The following is a 21675-nucleotide window of genomic DNA, read 5'->3' as shown; positions in this document are numbered from 1 at the left end:
GGACAGCACTGGTTTTTAGACAAACACTATTAACTGTATATTATGAATAAATTTAATATTTGTTTTATTTTAATTTGTAATAAAAATATAAGATCATTTTTATTATTGTTTTATAATTGTATAAAATATAAACAACATACATTTTCCAAATATACTTTTTTTAAAAATGAAACAAATATAAAAAAATATAAAAATATTTTAATAGATTTATATACATCAGTGTCAGTTCTAAAATTCTTTTAATACCCAACATATATTCATATTCATAAAAATTTATGATAAATTCCATTTATCACACATACCCATGTAAAATTTGTAAAACAAGAAAGATTTACAAGTAGCCATATTAGTAAAATATCAGTAATTTCAAAGAAAACATTAAATTTGCAATTGCTTCCATTATCATGGGAATGCTTACAAAATATTTATTTAGGTCGGATTTGATGATCAAATTATTTTTAAAATCCAATTTATGATCTATTAGATAATTAATAGATCATAAACTAATTTATGATACTTAAAATGACGAGCAAACTGACCACATGATGGAAAGTAACCATCGTCTAATTATTTTTTATTACATTTGATTTTTGAAAATTCTTAACATAGTATTTAAGTAATATAAATTTTCCTAATACCGCTACTTTTATTTATTTGGCAATAATAATTGAGACAAAGGTAGGAAGATTATTAATTGCAAATAACATTTATGTACAGACAGTATATTACAAAAGTTTACTTAAAAATATAAATTTAAAAGCTATTTATGTGGTCCATTTGATAGTTTACGCCAATAGATGGCGATCACCCGAGACGCGTTACGCCATCTATTGGCGTACAATACTATATCAATGCTATTTGTAATTCAACATTTTCTACATAGCTACTTTTATTACCGACTGTACCTGTTACAAAAATAAATGAACATCTGTATAAATATATATATATATAATTAAAAAGATATATAACACAATTATAATATTTAATCTTACGGAAACCTTACATACAAGTATCATTGTATGTAATCATATATATCAAATATTGTATGTATCACTTACAATTTTTTACTCTATTTTGCAATAATTGCCATTATCTTTCTGTTTACGTTTTAGTTCTTCCTATCTACATATGTTACTATTAATTAATCAAATATATTTACAGATAAATGCTTTTTACGTCCAACATAAAAAAAATTAAGTTATCAAAATATACTATAAATTGAATAAAAACCAATGTCACAGTGTAAAAATACATCAATATGATTTCAATTTTGTATTCTATGGAAATTATGATATATCCTTTCGATGTTAAATCGAAATTATATGATCAGTATGAAATTTATAATAGATTTGAGCAAAAATTACTTTAATCCTGGCCGATTGGGGGGAAAGGAATTATTAATAATGTAGACTGAGAATCCCATTACTAGCAATATACCCAACCATGTCGACCTCCTCGCGGTTCCCCCTGGAAACTATCATGGTTGATTCCTGAATTCATCATGATGGGCTAACTAGCCTGTTTTCATTCTCATCTATCACCCTTCACTGATGCTCCGTCAACGCAGGCGGGGTTACCATACCATTTATACCCATAAAAAAAATCCTGGCCGGTTTATAGTAATAATGTGGTAAACAGAATTTTAATTACCATGGAATTACGTCATGGAATGTAGTGTCGACCACATTGAAATGTGTTTCAATGCGGTCGACACTCAGACGCAATTTCATGATAATTAAAATTCTGTTTCTTCAATATATGTGTATATTGAATTGTCGACAATTACAGCGTCATTGCTTTATCAATACATATAACAAAATCGTAACTGGTCGCTGTCTGTACATGGAAGATATAGAAGAAACACTATTATAGAGGGGCTTTATGAACGCAATAGAAACCAAAACAATGGTTTTTTTAATTTTCTATCTGTACGTTTGTGCACGTTAATCTCATAAACGGCTTAACCGATTTCTATGCAATATCACTAGTGCATTGCGATTTGTTCCACTTAACATTTAGTGTTTGTTTCATGTCAATCGGTTCATAAATAAAAAAGTTATGTCAAATTAAAGAATAACATATAAAATTGGCTGAAACTTTTTTTATTATATGTATTGATTTTCTATAATTCTGTCTACATGTGCAAAGCCGGGTCGGATTGCTAGTACACCATAAAACCTATGAAAATGTTTATAAAACATCACCAACTTGGAATCTCACTTTAATTTCTTAATAGTGTCTAAATACCATACACCACCACAACCACACCATGTTACCACAATACATATGGCGTTAACTATTTTAATAATCGTTTCCTCGCGAAGTACATCGCTATGCCGATGACAGAGGACGTGGTCGCAATAGCTGCGACGGTTGTGGAGCCTATCTTCTCGCCCCAAAGCCAGCCAGAGGGCAGGCAGCTGACCGCGTGTGTGATGTCCAGACACTGTTTCGCGGCGGTCACGTATTGTAATGTTAATCGCACATCGAGTTTCCTCCTTGCATCCGTGTCGGCGTTCTCTGAAGATTTCTTTAGGCAGTCTCGACTCCAGGACAGCTGGCGGATCGAGCGGATAGTTCTGTGAATAACATACAGACGCTGTTCAGTTAATTATATGGGCAAAGCAACCAAAGGTGTACGAAGACTAGTTTTTGGGAGGGGGGGAAGGGATTTTTAGTAATGCGGATCAGTCTCAGTGCTAGCAATATATGTCAGGTCGACCTCCACGTGGCCCCCCTGTAAACTATCGTGTTGAATTACAATTAATTTTTAATTAATATTTCCCATTTAGAGACATTACCCAGTTATAATTTTATTATATTAGTAAGATTGCATTTTAAATTGATATAGAAATTTTGTGAAAATCATATTTGTACAGAAAGAAAGAAACATTTTTGTAGTAGCTAATTATGGTATATTGTTTAGAAAGGCAAATAAAAGAATATAATTATGTAATCTTAACATACAGTCCACACACCAATCCATACACATGTACCTTACATCAATACGTAACGTACACAAACACACTACACACCGTCACCTAATGTTTTATATAAGTATTAGTAAGAAGAAATCGTTACTTTAGTTCGCAATAAAACAATATAGCAAGAAGACGCGTCATTTGATTATCTAAAATAAATCAAGCAAAAACATATTTGAACCTTAAGAACTACAACAATTTTTATTCAAGTAAACTTAGATTTAAGTATTTTTGAATAGTTACATTTTCTCATTGCCGCCCATTCGGAACGCAATTTCAGCTAAGATGATTTGGGCAAGAAACTCAGCAAAATTTTTCAAAAAAATTTAATTATATAAAGAATTTGTGTGAATACAAACTACTTTTTTAATAACTGTAGTGATTATAAAAATAACTTTTTTATAATTACTAAACTGTATCTAAAATCGGTGGTTATATATTAAAATTTTAATTTTTCGAAATTTTTCAATTTCAATCACACCATTATTTATTGGAATATATTTTTCATCTTATATATAAAATTCTCGTGTCACGGTGTTTGTTACCAAACTCTTCCGAAACGGCTTTACCGATTTTTATGAAATTTTGTGTGCATATTTGGTAGGTCTGAGAATCGACCAACATCTATTTTTCATACACGTCAATGATAAGGGTGACCCTCCACAAAATATTTTTTTTTTATTTTTTTGACAAATTTTTCCATTTTTATTTTATTATGATTAAGCATTAAAAAATACATACAACTTTAAATTTTCGTCATTTTACGATCAACCCCTGTATTTTAATTGCGATTTTTATATTTCTATTATATTATATTATTTCTATAATATTGCAACATTCAATACTTTCTGTCCAATGTTCAATTCAGTAGTAATATTGTGTCTTTGACCTATAGTTAATGTGGTAGATAACGGGTGTGAAGTCCAACATAATTATTTAATAGTTTTTGATGTGTACATAAAATCGAATAAAATAAAAAGATGAATTCCACAGATTTTTTTATGCAATTTACAATCATTTATTCATTACATCAGGTGGGCTGTCAGCTTGTTTACCACAAGCTGACAGCCCACCTGATGTAAAGTGGTAACCGTCGTCTATAGACATGAGCAGTACTATGGACATAACAGAGTATACTGTTTCGTCCATGATACCTCCCATGCGTTGCCATTCCTGAGGACTCAGCTACTATGCCTCTGTACCCTGTAAATTCACTGCCATATCCCACCCTTCAAACCGAAACACAGTCATGTTATGATGTTACGATAGTGTGAGCCCCAACTAAATCAATAGGACATTATATTTATAATTTTGGATGCAGGTAACTCGGGACAGTTCATTATGGCAGTCTATGGGTGAGGCCTATGTTCAGCAGTGGACAGTTAACGCCTGACAAGATTGAATGAATAATGAGATTCATAATTTTTTTTAGTCAATTTGGCGATTTAATAAAGACAATAATGAAACATTCATATTGACAATAATAACATATAGAGGTATAATACAACAAATTAATAATATTGCTGTATCCATATGTTATTTAATTAATACTGACTAATGACATTAAAATTGCATACCTACAATTTAAAGACAGTTAAACAGATGCTAAAAGTACTTTCATATGTCCTTTATTTGTTAAATGTCTGTTCTTTGCAAATAAATATTTCATTCCATTTAATACTTACTATTGTTCAGACAGCATATTAATTTAGATAAATGTGGTCCTGAATTCAATTTCTGGTCGAGTTATTTTAAACACATAAGTAATAAAATATAATATTTATATTGATGCTAATGATTCAAAATCGTGTATACTCACTGTATCAGAGAGATGTAGAGACTGGCGGCCCATAATCCGGTGCTGATCGTTTCAAATACATATGCTGTCTGAGGGCTCAGTTTCAAAACTCCTACATCATTCAGCCAACATATTTTTTCCACAGGCAGAAACGCTTGGTCCACCATGTTGGCGAGCACACCTAATGCAGCTGCTACCCTTGTGGATTCCTACAAATTTTGTTAAATCTACATTTAAAGATAGATAGATTTTTTTTTTAATTAATAATTCTAATAAAAATAATTTGAATTTTAAATGTTTTAAATTAAATTTAAATGTTCAAAAGTACTTCAAATAAAAACTGTCTAATTAGGAAAACAGTTTTAACTAAAAAAAAAAGGAGCAAGAAGTCTGCTGTTATACTATTTAACCTACTAAAGACAACAAGTGCATTTTTCAAAGTATTTACTATAATAGTATAAAATATATACTATAATTGGCTTCAAAAAAATCTTTATCAATATAACAATTCTCATGTTCATTATATACAATCTTTTATAATACATAATATAAAAGAATTTTTATGCAAAACATACCTTATATTATTTATTAAACTACATAAATTGTTTTTCATTTTTCAAAGTTGTTCAATCAATATTTTTATATAACTTATGTAGGTAAAAAAAAATTAAAGTTCTTGTTTATTACTTACATGCCTGCCAAGGCCATAGTTGTATGTGTGTCTAATCATAGGGATGTCATCAAACAGGCGCAGCATCAGCCTGGCACCGGAGAGCCTCGATCCAGCCGTCTGCCACGGCTTCTCATCTTTAATACAGCCATACAGCTTGAATACATAGCAAGCTAATCTCACAACCTGGTGAAGAGCAATAATAATCAAATTTAGTACTAATAACAAATTACAATTTCAAAACATGCAATGGTGTGCTATGTGGTGTGTCCAGGGTTAATTGTTTTTAAATATTTCTTATTAAAAAGATGAAGTACAACAGAAAGAAAAAAGCAATATTAAGTTAGTTTTAAAAAATATTTTAATAATAAACTGTTTCAGAGACATTTTTATGGATTATTATTTGAATTAAAATACAACTAATAATAATAAATCTATGTTGATGGAGTAAAATCATTAAGTGTCTCTGTTCTGTTTCATCCTTTTTGGATCATTGTCATCTTCAACATTTTGAATTATTCTAAAGGCAACTAAGGATACAAAGTATTTTTAACCAGTGTAAGAGAAAGGAAATTAGAAATATAACCCTATAACATGTTCTTTTGTCAGTATGCTAATAGTAGATTGTTTTCTCCTCTTAATGGAAATCTTACTCTTCCCACCTGTGCCCAGCAGTGGAATATTAACGGGTTGTTACAGTAAAGTAAATAATTAATAAACAAAAATTTTTTTCATTATAGTCAACTTTCCAAAGCAAGTATGTATCGGTATTTCAAGGCCGAGAGATAGTCGCATACTTTACCTTATCTCTCCCGTTGTAACTGTCCAAGAGTTCGCAGATATCTTCTAATACCGAAGTCATATTCACGAAAACTTTGATTGTTGCACTAAGCGTTCACACCGTGAATTTTGTCTACTGATAACTTATTAAGGACAAAACAGCACCACCGCGTACGACAATGTCGATTTACATTCGTTAACAATTACATTAATACATTCATTTCTCACTAAAATCCAAAGTTGCAGACCTTGAATTCGAAAGGGAGCAATCCAGCCGACCCCAGCTGATATTGACAAGTAATGACACCAAAGCACAAAACTAATTAGCGATGTGACGTCCAATATAGATATGATAGCTGTCAGTAACGTTACATCGTTGGGAGGTTGAACATACCACAATCTTTGTTCGGGTTTCTAAGAACAAAAATAGTATAAATATAAACACAGGAAAAATAAAATGATAGTAAAAAAATTTGCTGCAAACTTGAAATTTGGTTATTTATTAGGTTGACTTTGTAAAAAAGTTCATCTCGAAAAGTGGGATCAAAGACGTTATATAAATTTTTTGCAATTTATTCAAAAACTGAATAAATTTAAATAAAGAAAACAATGTATTTGAAATCTGTAAATTTTATATTAATTATTTTAATAAAAATGCCAATTTTTAAGGATATAAATTATTTGTAAGATCGAAAAATAATTTTGAGCATTGATTATACAAAATAACAAAAAATGATAAATTGTTTTTTTTTCTATTACTCTTTTTTAATATAATATATAATATCTATAAGAGTGTCTGTTATAGAATTTTAGAATTATAAATGATAAACTTCAATGTTTTTGCTTTATAGTAGTATTTGATTTTTAAATTAATTAAGTAATGATAAAGTTACAGTACTTTTAAAATAATGTTAGAAAACAATTATATGGGGGTGTTTCGCCGCACTTTATAAGATGTAAAAATATGCTATTTTAAAACTATAATATTGTGCTTCCCCTTTTAATGTTTTTTTTAAGTTGTTGTATAGTTATAAAATTATTTGTCTAAAACGGATTTTTTTATTTTCAAAATAGTAGGTCGACATAGGGTAGTATTATAATAAACATATCAATGACAATGACAGCAATTTATGACTGCGTCTATTTGATAGTGACAGTAGCATACCGATTTAATGTCAGTTACAATAACAAAATAAATTTTTGAATAAATAATTTCCAATAACTTTGTAAATAAATGAAAACAAACATTATTTTCTCAGGTTCACTTATGTTCATTGAATAGTTACGGATATTATATACAATATATAGTATTCCAGTTGAATATGAAGAGATTTACGATAAATGATATACCGGAATTTTCAAAAAAAGAGCGGATTGTGGTTGTTGGTGTGATAGGAAAGTCTCCATATCGGTACCCTAATAAAACAACCCCACTTTTGCCCTCAGTGAAATATGACGAGGTGTGTTTACTGTAATACGATTATTTTATTAGTTGAAAATTGAATTATAACGTTACGATATGCTCTTGATATTTGCTTCTGGGTACTCGTTAGACATAATAAGTAATGAACGTCAATTTGTTCATTATGAAGAATTTACAGGAGTTGAACCTGACGGCTTATACATTTAGCAATACTACTATTATATTCCTTATTGGCTATCCTTCCCCTACATTTCAAACTATAATATGTTCCAAAGAAATTAATAAAATTGTATATTTGATTATTATATGTATGTATATAAATTGCAGAATGGTATTGAGTGTCATTGGGATGAGCATAGTGGTGTGTTATACCTGCATGCAGTCACATACCTGGACACACAACGCCTGGTTGCCCTAACAGAGACCCTTGATGAAAATTCAAAGACCACAGAGAAAGATGCTGATGCTGCACACTGGTTGGTCGCTTCAGGAGAGCTTGCTGCTGATTCCTGTAAAGATATAGCTTTGCTGTTCCACCTTTGTCACATTGTGGTCCTCTCTTCACCGACTTCAGTGTTTGATCTTGGTTATCTGCAATTGTTTAAAGCCATTGATGCTTACAGGTAAGATTGTAAATTTATTTGTTTTTAAAAAATATTAAACAGACTAATTAATTTTTATTAAGTAAAATTTTGAAATATTAAAATTCATTTGTTTTAGAAGTGTAGTTATCTATATCAATATATATACACATTACACTATATATATATATATATATATATATATATATATATATATATATATATATATATATATATATATATATATATATATATATATATATATATATATATATATATATATATATATATATATATATATATATATATATATATACATTCACAAACATACTCTGTTATGTCTATAGTACTGTAGGTAACTATTATCACTTCCCATCGGGAGGGTTGTCATCTTCTTTGGTAATCTAGGTTGCAAAAAAATATATAAAGATGACTTTTTTTATTCTATGTTTTGTAATGGGAAACTAAAAAACTATTTAACCAATTTTTATAATTCTTTTACCTATAGAAAACTATATTATCAGTGAGTATTATAGGATGTATATTATTAAAAAAAAATAATAAAGAAACCTATTAAAATTACAATAATGTAACTCAAGATGTTAAAAATATAATAAGAAGAAATAAATATATAGATCAAAGCCAGTATAATATACTAAATTATCTCTCTATCTATTCATGTGAAGTTGGTGCAGATTGCTAGTTGTAGTATAAAAACTATTTTCTTTGAAAAAAACTTCTGTTACACAACAGAAGTATTTGTTTTAAAAAAAATAGTTTTTACACATAAATTTGTATGGTATTAATATGGATGTAGTATTAGTACACTGAACAAATAATCATTAAAGTCTTTTTCTGTAATTTTAGTTAATTTTTCAAGAATTTTTCTATTCCATTCCAGAAGAATTCCATACATTAGGTCAACATCAGGAATGTGTCGATTTGGAATGGAGTTCTTGTAGATTATTTTTATTTTACAGTCATAATAATGATAATCACTTCAAAAATAATTTTTAGAAATACAATTGTTTATTTTTTGTTTTATCATCACCATATCAGTTGTTATTTGTCTACTAGTGACTATAGGACCATTTAACATTTTTTGTTAATTTGTGGCAAATGAAGTTTATTATTATAATTATTATTTTCTCTCTTTTTTGTTCAAAATAGGTTGTTTCAATAAATGATATATGTTTTAGTTGGTCTGAGAACTCATTTCGCTTTAATAATATACTCATTCATTTAATTTTTTTCAGAAATGAATTATCCCAACGTACGACTACAGCCCTTATTGATAGTGGGCTGGACGGTGTGTGGGAGTCTCATGGTCGTTCATGTTGCCCGCGCTTATTGTTTCACTTCCGTCGAGCTCCGACACCATTGCGAGGGGCGCCAGCAGCTCTAAAGAGATTGGAGCATGCTGTAGAAGACCAACTATATTTTATATTGAGGAAAGCGAGAATTATTACTAATGTGTGGTGAGTTTACATGAGGGGGGATGAGATCATTTCATCATTTTAACCATTAACTGTCCACTGCTGAACATAAGCCTTTTTCATAAGGGGAGTTATGCCAGTAGTTTCCATGCTTGGCAGGCAGGTTGCCAACCACAGTTAGGCTTTTAGATATTTTTTAAGAGGGGTACTGCTGCCCATCCCTCTACTATTAAGTTTCCTTAGTCGCCTTTTATGATACCTACAGGAATGGAAGGGGTGGCCTAATCTATGCGGGACCACATGACTTCAAGGTAACAGAACAGAGAATAATTGTTAACATAAATCTCTGGCTCAGACTGTCTGGACTTATAGATCATGAATATATTAAGTGAAATGTGGTCATATAAACTGATACAATCTCACATTGCATGGTTTATGTTTTTTAAGAGATGGGAATTAAGACAATTGTGTAAGTAAATTATTATATGATAATTTGCTTGGGTTATCTAAATGTGTTGGCCAAATAGTGTAACCATCTGGAGTCAGGAATACATTAATTAATTGATTATTTAAATGATATGACCACATTTATGGGGGAAGGGATTGTTAGTAAGGCAGACTACCAGCCCCATTGCTAGAAATACACCCTATCCACGAGGAGGTCTACCTCTTCGTGGTTCCCCGTGGTTAATTCTAGTAGAATTCGTCACGATGGGCTAACTGATCTGCTTTCATCGTCACCTATCATCCCTCATTGGTGCCCCGCCAGCGTATACCGATAGCACGGGCGGGGTTACCGTTATGACCCATTCAAAAAAAAAAAAGCACAATTCATGTACCTATGTATTTATACATTTCGGAAATAAACAAATTCAAAATGTTTTAGCGCAAAATCACTTTTTGCAATACCGAAAAATGAAGAATTCGTGTACATGAACGCGGAGCAGAGCGCGGGCGGCGCCCGGGACGTGAGCGGCCTGCTGCGCGGCCTGCTGCAGCGCTGCGGCCCGCACGCAGACCACGCCACTGCGCCGCCACCACACAGGCCCAGCTTCAAGCAGTTCCTGCAGACTCACATAGACCTGGCCTTCGGAGAGGGCTTCGACGACAATGTTGGGAAATATGCCATGAGCACTTCGTTTTTTGAGGTAAATTGATAGGAGTTTTATCAGGTGGTGAAAACATAAAAAACCACAAAGATCAGAGATTCCCGAATTGGTTGATATCAACTCCTTGAGATTTTTTTTAATGGGTGATAATAAAATGGTAACACTACCTGCGCTATCAGTACACGCTAGCGGGGCACCAGTGAGAGGTGATAGGTGAGGATGAAAGGTCAGTCAGCTCATCGTGACGAATTCCACTAGAATTAATCACAATGTGTTCCAGGAGGAACCATGTGGAGTTTTTTTTTTGATGCGTGAAAATGGTATGGTAACCCCGCCTGCGCTAACGGGAGACGCTGGCGGAGCACCAGTGAAGGGTGATAGATGAGAATGAGAACAGGCCAGTTAGCTCATCATGATGAATTTATCAGGAATTAACCATGATAGTTTCCAGGGGGAACCGCGAGGAGGTCGGCCTGGTTGGGTATATTGCTAGCAATGGGATTCTCGGTCTCTATTACTAACAATCCCTTTCCTCCTATAGGGTGTATTACTGGCAATGAGTCAGTTACCGTTAGAAACGTGGAATAATATAATAATATGTGGTCTAGCTGCCGAGTGCGTCGTCGTGGCGGCAGGCGGCGCAGGTCCTGGCGCCGCTGTATGCGGGCGAGCCGGGGCCGGAGCCCCAGCCCGAGGCCGAGTCTGCCACGTCGGGCTCCTCCGCCGCCCCCGCAGCACCCGGCGCGCTTTACGATTCGCTTGCCACCGACGTCCGGTTCTCGCAGGCTCGCTGTGCGAAGGTATGTTTATTGTTTTATCTATTACTATCAATCCATCATGACTTCGATTTTAAGTATATACATATAATATTGCATATTTTTTTAAAATAATAATAGTACCAGAGGGAGACTTTGTACAAAGGTCGTTTGCTTGAGTACCTCTGTTCCATTCATGTTTCTATCGTGAAGCAGTTGTGTTTGCATGGCTATGTTTTGGTTTGAAGGGTGGGATATGACAGTGAATTTACAGGGTACAGAGGCATAGTAGCTGAGTCCTCAGGAATGGCAAAGCATGGGGTTATCATGGGTGAAACAGTATACTTTGTTATGTCTATAATACTGCTCATGTCTATAGGCGACGGTTACCGCTTACCATCAGGTGGGCCGTCAGCTTGATTGCCATTCTAAGTTGTATAAAAAAAAATAACGATATTTTGCTATCTCAAAAGTAGTATTGCATATCCTATAGTGTTTCTTACGTTTGCCTTCTTTCATACAGGTACTGCCTATAGCACAGGCTTCATACGCGGAAGGTCTACCAGCACATTACTCCAGTCAGCATCATGCGCACAAGGTATTTTTTTTTATTACTAATATATATTCTTTACTGCACTTGAACAAAAGATACAGCGATCAGTTGTTGGATGAAAATGGATTGGTAACTCCGCCTGCGCTAACGGGATACGCTTGCGGAGCACCAGTGAAGGGTGATAGATGAGAATGAAAACAGGCCAGTTAGCCCATCATGATGAATTCATCAGGAATTAACCATGATAGTTTCCAGGGGGAACCGCGAGGAGGTCAACCTGGTTAGGTATTTTGCTAGCAATGGGATTTTCAGTCCCCATTACTAACAATCCCTTCCCCCCCCCCCCCCAGCGATCAGTTTAATAACATCATTAGGATTTAGTGGGTTTATTATTAGTGATATCCAATATCGAAATCAAAAAATAAAAAATTGGAAAAATTGAATAATAAATGTTTATAAAATACGAACCCTTGGATATTTGCAAACAGCACAATGGGCGACAACAGTCTCGCAGTCCGTATGGACGCGGCAGTCGCTACACGGAATCGAACACTTGATGTCCCGACAAGACTGGGATCCACCGCACTCGCAGCCTAATTATTTAGGAGAGCAAATGTGAGATACATAAAAGAGAATTGAATGAGTAAATTCAATAATGTTATGGTGTATCACCTTTGATGAACTAAAGATTGTACTTCATTATTTATCGCAATACAACACTGCCCATAACAAACAATCATAACCAAAAGGCTTTAATCTATGTTTTTAGAATTGTGATGCAATAAAGCATTGTAAAAATCTAAGAACACTGTGGGCAAATAAATTGCGTTTGTGTTTGTGAGGGCGTGTGTGAGGGCGTGCGTGCGTGTGTGTGTGCAGGCGGGCGTGGCGCTGGCCGTGCTGGGGCAGATGGCGCGCGGGCCGCTGGCGGCGGCGGCGCGGGCGCGGCTGGCGGCCGCGTGCCACGCCACCTGGCGGAGCCGCAGCCTGTGCGAGGCGCCCTCCCTCACGCAGCATCCCTGCGTGCTGCCCGAACAGTGAGAACTAATACTTTATTTTCTTTTATTTTGCGTCCATTTGACGTCTGACAGCGAAAAGCAGTAATGGCAAAATATTTTACTTTAGAACTGTTCACACTTGTTTAAATTTACAGCGTTTGGAACTCAACTTGGCTAACTACTGATCGAGCGTGTTTCTTCCCGGATATATGTCTGTCACGATCAACACGGTGGGATTCAGCTTTTGATATCAAAATTGTTGATTGGAATTTATTATTCAATTGAAACAATAAAAGCACTTTCATCAAAACAAGTTTTGCAAATACACATTATATTTTGATTGAAACAAAAGCGGAATGACTGCGGATGTGCAAACTCGCATCATGGCCACCACGAGTTATGGCCCCAGACGATTACGAAATCTTCAAACTTGGTCTGAACTGAATTGGCTATCTAGGATCTCAATTGTACAAATATATTGCATTGTATATAATAATAAGAAATAAGAACGTTCTAGAAGTGAATTTCGAGTAATATGCCCGTCCCCCGTGCCGTGTTGTCCGGCAGCGACAGCAGCACGGAGCACTCGTCGGGCGTGCGCTACGTGGCGGCTTGCAGCTGCGGCCGCAGCAAGTGTCCGCGCGACGACCCGTACTCGCTGCGCCGCGCCAACCACACCTTCTACCAGCTCGCCGCCGACGACTGCGCCGGCTGCCACTCGCTGCACGCCATACACTTCCCCGTCTTCCAGCCCTCCACGCCCACCTACAGGTACCCACCAATATATATATATAATATATATAATAATTTTTATTTCAGACTTTTTGGTCCATTAAATATTTATTAGATAGATATATGATATAGATATTTGAACAAAAACTTCTCTAAAGGATATATAGGCCTTTACTGGCACTTTATTTTATTTTTTTAAGATAGCTTTACGGCTTTAGACATTTTCTCTTACCTCTTTAATATCTATTGCTCTTATTGTAGTTTTATTGTATTGGGGCTTAATTGGTTTAGAGGTGCGTAAAAAAACATATATAAAAAAAGAACAGTCATACACACTGGCTGAAGACGCTTTTAATGAGAATTTAGTCAGCAAATCAGCTTAGGTCCATACACACTGAATCTACATATTCGACTTTAGAAATACTGAAATCGGATGTAAATCTGGAACTCATTCTTGTACTACTACTTTATCGCTGCGCTGTTGAAATTAACGCATACGTATTTTTTTTTAATGGATGATAATGAAATGGTAACCCCGCCTACGCTATCGGTATACACCGGCGGGGCACCAGTGAGAGATGATAGGTGAGGATGAAAGCAGGTCTGTTAGCCCATTGTGACGAATGCAACAAGTATTAGTCAAAATGATTTTCAGGGGGAACCGCGTGGAGGTCGACCTGACAGGGCTTGCTAACAATGGGGCCATTAATCCTCATTACTAACAATCCCTTTCCCCCCAACGCATACGCATTACGTCACTTTACATCTATTTTATTTCATTGGTTATGATGATTTTCTGGTAGGTTAGCAATTGTTTCGTTGATAAATAAATAAAAAAAAATGTAACACTACAGAGCGGCCTCAGTAAAGGGCGCGTCAAGTCAAGAGGCGACAGGCGAGGGCGCCACTGCGACACCACCGGACGGCCCGGAACCGGATGGCGGCGAGCCGGACGGCGCGGACGGTCCGGACGCGTGGTCGGAACCGGACGCGCTGTCGCCAGGCGAGGCCCACGACGAGGATGATGACGACCGCTCGTCCGCGTCAGACAGTAAATATGTGGTGCCGGTGCGTGGGGATACCACTTCTGGTGAGTGAATAGTGTTATTACGGCGACGAGGTGAGCCGGGTCGTTGAGCTCCCTAAAATATGGTTAAGCGCAATGATGGCTGGCTCATCCGTCACAGTTAATTTTAAAATTTCGCGTTGTTTACACATATTTTTTTTTTATTACAACTTAGAATGGCAAACAATCTGACGGCCCATCTGACGGAAGTGGTAACCGTCGCCTATAGACATGAGCAGTACCATGGACATAACAGAGTATACCGTTTCGCCCAAGATACCCCCGATGCGTTGCCATTTCTGAGGACTCAGGTGTTATTCCTCTGTACCCAGTAAATTCACGCCATATCCCACCTTACAAACCGAAACACAGCCATGCGAACACAACTGCTTTACGGTTGAAACACGAATGGAACAGAGGTACCCAAGCAATCGACTTGATCACGACGTGGTGCAATCCACGTCGAAACGTCGACAATAAAGAAGCTGGTATGTAGGTACTATTTACTTGTAAAGATTTTTTCATCGCGTTAAGTCCCGATTGTGTATTTAAAATATCATCCGTCATACTCGTGAACGGGTGCTGCCTGTGGGGCCTGGTCTGCTTATGTTTATTTATTTATTTTATACTGAATAATACATATAAATAGAATTCAATGTTATTTATAGTCACAATACTTATAGAAACGTAAAATTATCTGGTACATAAATAATTTGAAGAGTAACTATGGATTTTTTTACGGTTTCTTCTAAACAGATAATATCTGAAACTACCTTTGACTCATTCCTAAAGTCCCTCTCTTTTTCTTTGATACTTTTCTGTATACTATAGATGGTGGATACCACTAACAAATGTATTCCCAAGGAAACCTTCCTTCTCAGGTGGACGACATGTCGTAAAACTTAGAATCATAAGTTTTTTTTAATGGATAGAAATGGTATAGCTACTTCGCCCACACTAACGGTATACTCTGGCGGGGTACCAGGGAGGGATGATAGGTGAGGATGAAAAGGCAGGTCAGTTAGTCCATCGTGATGAATACACCTGTGATTCAACATGATGGTTTCCAGGGGGACCACGTGGAGATCAAACTGACAGGGTATATTGTTATCAATGGGACTGGTACCCCGAATTACTAACAATCCTTTCCCCCTAGTATAGATGGTGGATACCACCAACAAATACATTCCCAAGAAAGTTGATGTCAGATAGGCAACAGGTCTTAAAATTAAATACCAAATTTTTTTATTATATGGATAAAAACATATTACGCCAACCCCAGATAATTGGGATAAAGGCAAGATGATGATAAGTCGATGATAAGATATGTGGCGTGTGTCAGAGCGCGCGATGACGCGGCAGCCGTCGACGACGGAGTACCTGCCGGGCATGCTGCACGCGGGCTCGCCGGCCGGCCTGCTGCCGCCGTTCCCCAGCTGGAGCCTGCTGTGCCTGGGGCCGTCGTCGCTCTACTCGCACGCGCAGGGGCTGCCCGAACACCTGCAGCCCGGCTTCCTGCCGCACACCAACTACCTGCTGCCCTGGGACTGCGCCGTGCGGTACGTACCTCCACTATTTATATATATTATTGGAGACTAATACTGTATTTACTAGCTGTATCCTTCGGTTTTGTCTGTCAATCAGTACATTAAGTATCCTATGTGCTAAGTTCGGATACAACTTATTCGTGTATCGAATTTTATTCAACTCTGTTCAATAGTTTTTACATGAAAGAATACCAAACATCTATAACAGAGTATACTGTGTCGCCCTTGATAGATGTTAAATTTCACCAGGAAGATTTTCTCAGACTTCTTTGAAAGGACGTTAACAAATTTTATTGAATTTTACCAGAGCCGTTTAAGGTAGGGCAAAAGAAATTTTTGCTAGGGCAGAAGTCATAATTACGTGACTTCGAAAAAGCGAACCTGTCTAATGTTATTGGGCCTTTCATTTTAAGGTAGGGCATTGGGCCTTTTAAGGTTGCCCATTGCCCCTCAATGTCCTATAGCCATGGAAGTAATATGAAGGTTGCCTGGAAGAGATAGCTCTTAGCGATAAGGTCGCCCATTGTTTTCTCATTGTAATTATTTCTTGTAATTATTTATATTTATAATAAGTTTACTATTGTAATCTTTTGGAGGAAACAATAAAGAGTATCTATCTATCTATCCTCCTATCTATGATGATGTATATGGTGGACAGCATGGATCAGGTGAGCGCGTGGCGGTCGAGCGGCGCCGCCGGGGCGGGCGGGCGCGGGCGGGGCAAGGCGGCCGCCCCGCACCACCTCACCGTCAAGATATTCATCGGCTTCGAGTACGAGTGCCCGCGCGGACACAGGTACGTAGCACTGCATACTGCTTGTAGTATAGTTACTACCTTCACGGCACTCGTTCACCGTGTATACCCCGGGATAGAATGGACCACGCCTTCCTTTCCCGTAGATGTCGTAAGAGGCGAATAAGGGAGGGCGAGTGATAGTGACGAGCATGTGATGGACGGGGAGACGTATGTACAGCAGTGGACGGTTAAGTACGTCGTTATGCCCTATCAGGTCAACCTCGAGGTGGTTCCCCCTGGAAACCATCGTGAACAATTCTTGTTGAATTCGTCACGATGGGCTAACTGACCTGCTTTATCATCTATCATCCTTCACTGGTGCCCCACCGGTGTATACCGATAGCGCGGGTGGGGTTACTATTTCATTGTGACCTATAAAAAGTTAAGTACGTCTACGTACGTACTACATACGTAAATAAGTTTCCCCCTTGGGGGTTTTGCCAGAAGCTACCATGCTTGGCAGGCGGATTGGCAGCTGCAGTTAGGTTTTGGAGATGTTTTAAGAAGGATGCTACTGTTAATCTCTCGCCTTCCCTTAGTCGCCTCTTACAATACCCACGGGAAAGGAGAGATGGCCTATTCTATGCCGGGACCACACAGTAAATTAAAATATCTATTAATACTGAACTATGATTGCAACACATGTGCGCGCGGCAGGTTCATGATGTCATCGCCGGACACGGTGGTGTCGGGCGGCGGCGGCGGCGGCGGCGCGCGGCTGGCGGCCAGCGACATGCCGCTGTACAGCAGCTGCGTGTGCCGCGGCGCCGCGCCGCTGCCCGCGCAGCTCATGCGGCTGCACGTCGTCACGCCCAAGGCGCCCGTCCACGTCACGCTCGACCCCAAGGTGCGCGTTTTCATCCTTATACCATCATCACCTCTCACTCGTGCCTTGCCAGCGTATACTGATAACGCAGGCGGGGTTGCCATTCCATGTTCACCCATTAAAAAAACTACTACAACACAGAAAGATAGTCGAATACTGATGGTATATGCAATGCGTAGGCGCAGCCGGTGCCCGGTGGGCCGATCTTCGTACCGCAGCCGGTTGGGTCGCCGCCGATCAAGCTGTCCGCCTCCGCCTACTGGGTGCTGCGCCTGCCCTACATGTACTGCGACGAGCGAGGCTGCCTGCCTCGCCCGCGGCCGCCGCGCTCGCACTCGCACCCGCAGCTGCCTCCGCAGCGGGCCGGCTTGCTCATAGCACCCGTCTTCGGCTTGCAGGACTAGTCAACAACTTACGAAATCCATTGATAAAGCTACGCGTGTGATCTACGTTGTTACATCGACGAATACCAGTTGTCAATGATCAGTAATTATGCAAGGTATGTTGGTAATCCATTCGAAACTCAAAACCAATGTGAGAGTTAAAGATATGCAAACAATTTGTTGTTCTAGAACCGTCGATAACTTTTAATGTTGAAAAGCAATTTACAACGAAATATATGCATCAAACTCAAAAAAGATGATATCTATATGTCAAAATTATTTAAAAAGGTTTATGTACCATTTTGAAACTTTATTTTCTTGTATACTGATAAAGCACGGAAAACGTCGTTCAGGAAACTACGATAATCCGACTCGAAGGACCATGATATATATCTGTCAGAATGCTAATGTTGATATTTAAATGAGAAATGGAGATAATAAAATAAAAATGTTATATTTATAAATTACTAATTATATTTTTATTAAACATATTCATATCGTATGCTCATGATTGTTATATCTATCTTCACGCCATGTCCTTTGCGAGGTTGGCAGAGAGAACTGACTGCCAAAGATCTCTATCCTTCCATATATCTCTTGCTTCCTCATGATTGTTTATAGGGAAATTATGAGTATATTATATTTTACTAACTACAAAATTTGTAAGCCAACACAAATATTGTAATGTGTTACACCTTTAAACGAGACATCGTCAAGTAATCCATTGAAACAACACCCTTTCAATCCCTCTCTTCCATAACTGCTTTCACAATCTTTCTTCTTTTCTAATCGAATATTAATGCTGCGTCAGGGTTCTATACCAGTCAGTTGTAGTTTGGACATCGAACAGCCAATATTAGCTCTTCAAATTTCGATCAATTCATTAAATGGTTTTACTTCGTTTAGTGGTGAAACAGGTGTTGCTATATACAATCCAAATTGTATAATAAAAAAAAGCAATAACAGTCGAAGAATGATCATAGATAAGCCGTTTTGAAACCTATTTCGACATTTATCTATGGTTAATCTTCATAGATAAATACCGAAATAATTTATCGCTAGATAATCTTCATTGCCGTATGCATGAAATGGAATGAAATGGCAACGTCTAGTGTTTTGTTCCTATGCGTGCAGCGACGAAAATGTATCTACCGATTGGTTAGCGCAGAGTCCTTCATACTAAATGATGTTGTGCATGTTGATTGTAATGCAATAAAATAAAATAATATTCACTAGCCAACTAATTGTACATAATAAATTGATTATATTTTGCCTTATCTAGTAAGTAATATTTGAACATTTTTGTTTATGACCTTAAAGTTATTTCTAATAAAAAAAAAAACAAACATACTCTGGGCCCACAATATTGCGTAAGTGGTCAAGAAAGGTTACTAAGTGAAGAGCTTTGTACTAGACGTTGTAACCGATGCACAAAATTGTAGAGTTTAACACATTGCATATTGATACCGAAAGTGGTAACTAAGGAAACCATGCATGATATGACAGTGCAAAGGGAAGGAATCTCAAAAGTCTAGAAGGGAAAAAGTTTAGAAAAATGAGGTTGTCCATTCACCATAATGTCAGGATTGTATAAGAAAACATTTATTTTCATAAATAATGTAATTTTTAGTTTTTACAATAAAGACCAATTTCGTTTGTGATTTTTTTTTTATACGACTTAGAATGGCAAACAAGCTGAGGACCCACCTGATGGAGAGTGGTAACCGTCGCCTATAGACATGAGCAGTATCATGGACATAACAGAGTATACTGTTTCGCCCATGATACCCCCCATGCGTTGCCATTCCTGAGGACTCAGTTGTTATTCCTTTGTACCCTGTAAATTCACGCCATATCCCACCTTTCAAACCGAAACACAGCCATGCAAACACAACTGCTTCACGGTAGAAACACGAATGGGACAGAGGTACCCAAGCAATCGATTTTTGTACAAACTCTCCCTCTGGATCAACTCAATTTTACATTACATTGATTTAGTACATTACATTAAAAAATGTATCATCATATCGGCTGTTAAATGTCAACTGCTACTTATAAGCCTCCTCCTAAGAGTTTAGCCAGTAGTTGCCATGTTTGGCAGGCGGATTGGCAACTGCATTTAGGCTTTGGAGATGTTTTAAGAGTAACATCGCTCGCCCTCCTTAATCGTCCTCTCATACGACACCCACGGGAAAGGAACGGGTGGCGTATTCTATGCCGGGACCACACGGGAAAATAAATAAAATAGTGATAATAAAATTAAGACTCTGTAAAATATAAATTAAAATTTCATATACAAAAACTACATAAAACTAGAAATTAAATAAAGTAACATTTTGCTTTCAATTAGAATTCACTCTTCGTTTCGTTCTTACAAAAGGTGTTTAAAATGCACATCATTGGAACTGTACGATTTACCTACCATCCAAGGGATCGGACGTGAACATGTATATTTTATTGTATATAAAATATTAAGACGAATTTCAATAAATAAAATTTGAAACTGATACTAGATAGTTTTTTTATCTTTTTCAGCTTCATTTTTTAATTTAGGCGTGCGTACACATATTGAGAATAACGAAAAATCTAGCAAATTTTTTGGTAATGTAAACTGGTCACTATGGTGTAACCAGTTTGGTCACAATACTTTTATCCAATACTGAAGACAACATGTCTTGGTTTATTTTTAGATAGATAGATAGATAAACTTTTTATTTGAACCATATTTTATTAGTATACCATACCATAGATTTCCTCGTTGCATTATTTTGAACGATTAGGTTTATTAATTATTTATTTTTAATATACATATTATTAAAAAGTGATGTAATAATGTAAGCACATTTACTATTGTATTTATTGTTTATACTGTTTGGTGCGAGAGTTATGTAATATTAATTTGTAAATTATAATATTTAATTGTATATATGTAATAAAGTATATACGCGGCGTAAAGTGCATTTGTTTTATTAATGTAGTAATAAAGTAGACAAAAATCCCTTTTATATATAATACAATCCCTATTTTTAGTAGGAATGTTTAAAGAAAAGGTAACATTTGTATTACTAGTTATTGATTTCGTTATAGCCGTTAACCGCATGACTCTATAGTTTACTAATTAATCCACAAAACAGTTTCTAAGAAATAGATGCGACTAACTCGGTTACAAAAGAGTCACGGTAATATGTATATCAATTATCAAATAGCGGCAGGAAATGGTCTATATTTATTTTATATTGAT

At 36.5% G+C, this 21675-nt stretch overlaps 2 protein-coding genes across 2 annotated transcripts; one reads left to right on the top strand and one right to left on the bottom strand.

The window, feature by feature from the left end:
• Positions 1-193: 193 nt before the first annotated feature.
• LOC113522376 (peroxisomal membrane protein 11C) lies at positions 194-6550 on the bottom strand. The gene is made up of 4 exons (XM_052902210.1): positions 6252-6550; positions 5471-5635; positions 4801-4988; positions 194-2579 (listed from the first exon to the last, which is right to left on the bottom strand). Exons 1-4 carry the CDS (start codon positions 6309-6311, stop codon positions 2297-2299), a joined length of 696 nt encoding a protein of 231 aa, XP_052758170.1. The 5' UTR covers positions 6312-6550; the 3' UTR covers positions 194-2296.
• Positions 6551-7389: 839 nt separating this feature from the next.
• Positions 7390-20022, top strand: LOC128202316 (nonsense-mediated mRNA decay factor SMG8). Its single transcript, XM_052902201.1, has 13 exons — positions 7390-7689; positions 7980-8275; positions 9490-9711; positions 10556-10817; positions 11387-11578; positions 12057-12131; positions 12966-13123; positions 13652-13855; positions 14671-14906; positions 16225-16441; positions 17088-17225; positions 17883-18072; positions 18231-20022. Exons 1-13 carry the CDS (start codon positions 7552-7554, stop codon positions 18453-18455), a joined length of 2553 nt encoding a protein of 850 aa, XP_052758161.1. The 5' UTR covers positions 7390-7551; the 3' UTR covers positions 18456-20022.
• Positions 20023-21675: the final 1653 nt, after the last annotated feature.

The sequence above is a fragment of the Galleria mellonella genome, unplaced genomic scaffold (assembly GCF_026898425.1).
Source record: "Galleria mellonella isolate WM207_F2 unplaced genomic scaffold, CSIRO_AGI_GalMel_v1 utg874, whole genome shotgun sequence".
Taxonomy (NCBI): Eukaryota; Metazoa; Arthropoda; class Insecta; order Lepidoptera; family Pyralidae; genus Galleria; species Galleria mellonella.
The sequence above is the reverse complement of the archived record's forward strand: the minus strand, read 5'-3'. Positions and strand labels throughout refer to the sequence as shown.

Coding starts and splice junctions, on each gene's coding strand:
- LOC128202316 (XM_052902201.1), top strand. CDS start 7,552: ATGAAGAGATTTACGATAAATGATATACCGGAATTTTCAAAAAAAGAG. Junction 14,907..16,224: donor GCGTGGGGATACCACTTCTG/GTGAGTGAATAG, acceptor GGCGTGTGTCAG/AGCGCGCGATGACGCGGCAG. Junction 17,226..17,882: donor GAGTGCCCGCGCGGACACAG/GTACGTAGCACT, acceptor TGCGCGCGGCAG/GTTCATGATGTCATCGCCGG.
- LOC113522376 (XM_052902210.1), bottom strand. CDS start 6,311: ATGACTTCGGTATTAGAAGATATCTGCGAACTCTTGGACAGTTACAAC. Junction 4,989..5,470: donor ACTATGGCCTTGGCAGGCAT/GTAAGTAATAAA, acceptor CAAAATTTGTAG/GAATCCACAAGGGTAGCAGC. Junction 2,580..4,800: donor CTCTACATCTCTCTGATACA/GTGAGTATACAC, acceptor TGTTATTCACAG/AACTATCCGCTCGATCCGCC.